The sequence below is a fragment of the Leptopilina heterotoma genome, unplaced genomic scaffold, assembly GCF_015476425.1.
Source record: "Leptopilina heterotoma isolate Lh14 unplaced genomic scaffold, ASM1547642v1 Lhet_682, whole genome shotgun sequence".
NCBI lineage: Eukaryota > Metazoa > Arthropoda > Insecta > Hymenoptera > Figitidae > Leptopilina > Leptopilina heterotoma.
In genome coordinates this window covers 121193-126622 of record NW_025111159.1, presented here as the reverse complement: position 1 = coordinate 126622, position 5430 = coordinate 121193, and the positions used below count along the sequence as shown (strand labels likewise).

General features: G+C 27.3%; 1 protein-coding gene across 1 annotated transcript; it reads left to right on the top strand.

Annotated features, from left to right (window-relative positions):
- Positions 1-1938: 1938 nt before the first annotated feature.
- On the top strand, positions 1939-4236 carry LOC122510489. Its single transcript, XM_043625173.1, has 3 exons — positions 1939-2331; positions 3889-4121; positions 4223-4236. Coding segments are annotated over exons 1-3 (336 nt in total). The 5' UTR covers positions 1939-2229; the 3' UTR covers positions 4224-4236.
- The last annotated feature ends 1194 nt before the right edge of the window (positions 4237-5430 follow it).

Below are 5430 nucleotides of genomic sequence, written 5' to 3'. Positions count from 1 at the left end.
ATTTTTGAAAACGTTATTTTTAAAAGTCTAGTTTTTCAGTTCTTCAAAAATAACTATTATAATGTAAATTTAAAGAAGTTCTTTTTTAATTTTTTTCGAATCTTTTTAGAAAACACTAAACCGGTCGTGGAGAGAAAAACTGTAAAAATTGCGGATCCAGAAATTCCTCCCCCTGCAAAGTTACCTAAAAAATCGGCTCAAGTCAAAAATTTACCAAAGAATGATAAACTGCGAAATATTGCTGATGATTTGAAACATCAAAATTATTGTAATTTATTTCAATTAACTTTAAAAAAATATTATCAAACTAGAGATATTTTTTATGTAATTAAAAAAATTATTTCCATTTAAAACTATTTCTGCAAAATTTTCTGGAATTTAGAGATGTATAAACTTTTCCATTTAAAAATATTTTTTATATTTTTTTATATTTTTTTTATACTTTTATATTTTTCAATTTATCAGTTTCTATTGTAGTAATAATAAATTAATTATTTAAAGAATATAAACATTAATTTATAAGTATTATATAACCAAAAAAATTACATTTCTTAAAAAAATGGCTGCTTAATTATCGAAAATAACCCAAAATAAAAAAGCAATAATAGCTCCAGATTTTGCTCTATGAAAAATTGACTTGAACTTCTATTGAAATAAATTGAAATTATTTATGCATAAATGTTTTTTTAAAAAGAAATTTTCTAATATGTTTTTAATTTCATTAGGTAAAACTAAACCGGTTACTGCTGGAAAATCGTCACAAGTTACTGACCCAGAAACATCATCGAAAATAACCGACGATATGACAGATGAGGAAAATTCTGCATCAGATCGAGACTTCGACGATGAAAAATTGACTGAAGCTGACACTACAGAGACTAAAGGAGCATCTAAACGTGATAAGCAGTCAACAACTACTGTTTCGTCGAGAAATAAAAGTAATTACAATTTATTATTAAGTGTAATTTAATTCATACTAAATTCTGAAAACGTTATTTTTAAAAGTCTAGTTTTTCAGTTCTTCAAAAATAACTATTATAATGTGAATTTAAAGAAGTTTTTTTTAAATTTTTTTCGAATCTTTTTAGGAAACACTAAACCGGTCGCGGAGAGAAAAACTGTAAAAATTGCGGATCCAGAAATTCCTCCCCCTGCAAAGTTACCTAAAAAATCGGCTCAAGTGAAAAGTTTGCCAAGGAATGATAGACTGCGAAATGTTGCTAATAACTTGAAAAATCAAAATTGTAATTTATTTCAATTAACTTTAAAAATACTGTTAAACTATACAGATTTTTTTTATATAATTTAAAAAGTATTTCCATTTAAAACTATTTCCGCAAAATTTTCTGGAATCGACATATGCATAAACTTTGCCTTTAAAAATATTTTATTATTTTTTCATTGATTAATTTTTATATAGTAATAATAATTATTAATAATTAATTATTTAAATAATAAAAACATTATTTTAAAATATTATATAACCAAAAAAATTTCGTTTTTTTATAAAGTGCCTGCTGAATCATCAAAAAAAACCGATAATCAGAAAAAAGTAGAAGAAGCTCCAGATTTTGCTCTTGAAAAGTTGACTACAGCTGACACTGAAATCAAAGACACATCTAAAACGACTAACCAATCAATTACTGCATCAACTTCTAACAATTCTGCATCAACAAATTTGGAAAATGTTAACGACCAAAAAAGAACGTCTCAAGGAACCACGATTTTTTTTCCAAGCGGTTTGCTAAGTTTTATTTTATTTACAATTTTATATAATGAATTAAAAAAATATAATTGAAATTTTAAACTGGTAAATTAATAAAAATATATTTTCTTTTATAAGACTATATTTTACAATTTCAAAATTTTAAAACTAATAAACAATATTTTTTTAGTGTCTGAGGAAACCGTTGTGTTTATTGAAACTATAGCTGGCGCTCTTCGTGGAAAACTAGAAGGAAAAAATACTTCCAATTACTTTCAGGTTCTTGAATAAGAATATATATTAATATATGTTATGTTGTGTATATATACAAATTAAAAAACAAATTTGTTCTTATTTAAGGGATCGAATTTCTCTGGACAAGATAATATGAAAATAGCGGAAATAAGAAATGATGAATTGTATCTAAATCCGAGAAGAGAAGCTGAAATAACAAGATTTAAATCACGTCCAGAAGAAATGATCCCGGGTAGCAAAATCCAAGTCGCTACCAGAGTACAGATCTGATGCAGACCTGTTATTCTAGATCTGGAACGGATCTGGAATTTTACATGGTCCAAACCAGAAGCAGACTTGGTAACCAATTAAACAGCTCTATCTATATGCAGGTACCAAAACTACTAAACCAATTGCACAAATAATGAAAAGTCGGTAAGGTGAAACCGATTGAGCCCTTGAACAGGTAGGAAAATAAGGATAGCGACGTACAGAAGTATATTAAGAGAAAACCGAAATTTTAACTTTGTACTGCTACAAATTTCTCTTTACTATTTTAATGATCATTCTCTATATTTGAATTAGTTAAAAATAACTAATTTTCAGAAAAGCATATCTGATTGTCAGTTAAAAATAACTGATATTTTAGTACACTCATTTAACTGATTCAATTATAATTAAATAAGAATTATTAATTAAGCTTAATGAGATTAATTAATGAGTAGCTCATAATATTAATTTTTTCATTATATACTATAAAATACCGAATATTTATTCATAATAATAATAATTATTGTAATACACTGAAATATTGATAAAATTTGACCAATTTTTAGTTGTTTTTTACTGATAACCATTAATTTTGTCATTGACAATAAGTTAATTTTAACTGATTGCAGAAGTAAAATGTCAGTCATTTATTGTTAGTTAACCCAGTGATTTTTAACTGATTCAAATTTAGAAAGCACAATTAAAATATAATTGTTCTTGTCGTTTCACGAATATTTATATTTTATGACCCTTATAATGCAAAACATTTCCTTCTGTATGCTTTTTAAAATTACTTTACTAAACAGTTGGTTACTTAATGTATCTATTGGACTGAATTCAGATTTATAATTATTTAACCTAATATTCGAAAATATTTACTCGGAAACAAATCCCTGTATTTAAAATAAATTCTGTAATTATTACTCTACACAAGTAATTTATGCTTACAAATTAAAAACCGAGAAATCTGAAAATGTACTATATAAACAACTTTTGGGAATTTCCCAAACGTAGTATGAGCGCGTAAAGAACCCTGAACCGCAGGGGTTCTAACTATCTTTTCTTTCGGGTTTCAGTAAGTGAGAGAGAGAAAGAGAGTCTATTTGCTCTGCTTTTTGAATGCAATTTTTCTCTAAGCCCAGATTCTCAGACCTCCGAGATGGTCGAGCGGTTAAAGCGTTTTATCTTGCGTCCCCTACGTCACCAAAACCTGCGTTGCGATATATAGTTAGGTGCTCGAATCCCTGCGTTTAGGAATTTTCTTAATATAATTATAATCTACGACTTTAATAAAAAAAATGAAATACTGTGTTTAGGAGTGTGTATTTAAGTAGTTCTTCCAGCTTAAAATGAAAAAAAAATTGAAAAAAATTAAAAAATAAACAATTTAAAACATTTAAATTTAACTTAAATTTTGCTTTTTGTAATTTATTTAAAAACAATCTTATTCATTTGAAAAATGCCTATTTTATTAATTGCAAAAGATGAAAATATTATTATTGTATTTAAATTAAATATATTTTCAACTAAAAACACAAATTTTACAAAAAGCAAAGCTATTATAATAAACAGCAAAGCAATGACCAGAAAAAAGCAAGAACCCACGCTAGGTACTGTCGAACGCCTTGTTACCATACGAACAACAGAGAAAATCAAATCTGGTTATATACACGTTTCAGACATGTTCCGCGTTTCAAACCAGCTTTGGCACAGACTTGGTTACCAGATCTGGCCCAGATCTAACCAGATCAGTTACAGACCTGATCCAGACTTCAATTGCTACCCGGGATAAGGAGGCTCATGCTCGAATTAGTTGGACCAGAGGAACTGAAAACTATGACAGCGCTCGGACACAGCAGAAAAGGAAGACCCGGAAAAGCCATTCCTGTATTCATAAGAAACGCAGTCTATAGTAAATATCCGTTTAAAATTGAAAGATTGCATCTAAAATTGTAAAATATTTATGAATTTAATTGTTCTATATATTTATACATAAAATATTTTTCACTATAGATTATATTAAGGGGAAGAATAAAAAATATACTTATGAAAAGTACATAGAGGTCTTGAATAATCAGTGTTGCACGCTTCGACACCCTAAAAATAAACCTGAAATAAAAGCAGAGAAAAAAGATGAGAAAGAAAGTCAGAAAAAAGAAGAGGAGAATAAAGAAGAGAGTGAAAATGAAGAAAAGTCTTCCTCTTCTGAAGAAGAGGAGGAAGAAGGAGAAGAACAAGATGATGAAGATGAAGACACAATTTAAGATTTGAAAAATTATTATTATTATTATTAATTAATATATTTTCTATTAATTCTAATAATTACGTTTAATTCTGATAATATTTTAATACCAGTGATAAATAAATCGCTGATTAATAAAAATAAAAATTACAAATTTAAATTTTGAATAAATTATTATTTAATTTATTATTTAAGTAAATCATTCACTGTTGACAATCACAAAATTTACAAAATATTAATACAATTTTATAACACAAAGTCTTTTTTTATTATAAATAGTTCCCACTTTTTAAAAGGTCATTTAAATTAAAAAAATGCTTTTGCCGCTGTAATTCCAGTTTTGAATAGGTGAAAAATTGATATTGTCATTTCCCAGTTTTTAAAAAGACATTTAAATAAAAAAAATTCTTTTGCCGCTGTAATTCCAGTTTTGAACAGACGAAAATTTGATATTGTCTTTTCCCAGTTTTTAAAAAGTCATTTAAATAAAAAAAATACTTTTGCCGCGGTAATGACAGTTTCGGATTGGTAAAATGTTGGTACTGGCTTTTTCCAGTTTTTAAAAGGTCAGTTACAATAAAAAAATGCTTTTGCCTTGATAATGCCAGTTTCGGGTAAGTGAAAAATTCATATTGTCTTTTCTCAGTTTTTAAAAGGTCATTTAAATAAAAAAATGCTTTTGCCGTGGTAATGACAGTTTTGGGTTGGTGAAAAGTTGATACTGGTTTTTCCGAGTTTTTTAAAGGTCATTTAAAATAAAAGAAATGCTTTTGCTGCGGTAATGCCAGTTTCGGGTGGGTGAAAATTTCATATTGTCTTTTCTCAGTTTTTAAAAGGTCATTTAAATAAAAAAATGCTTTTGCCGTGGTAATGACAGTTTTGGGTTAGTGAAAAGTTGGTAATGGCTTTTCCCAGTGTTTAAAAAGTCATTTAAATAAAAAAAATGCTTTTTCCGCTCTAATTCCAGTTTTGGATTGGT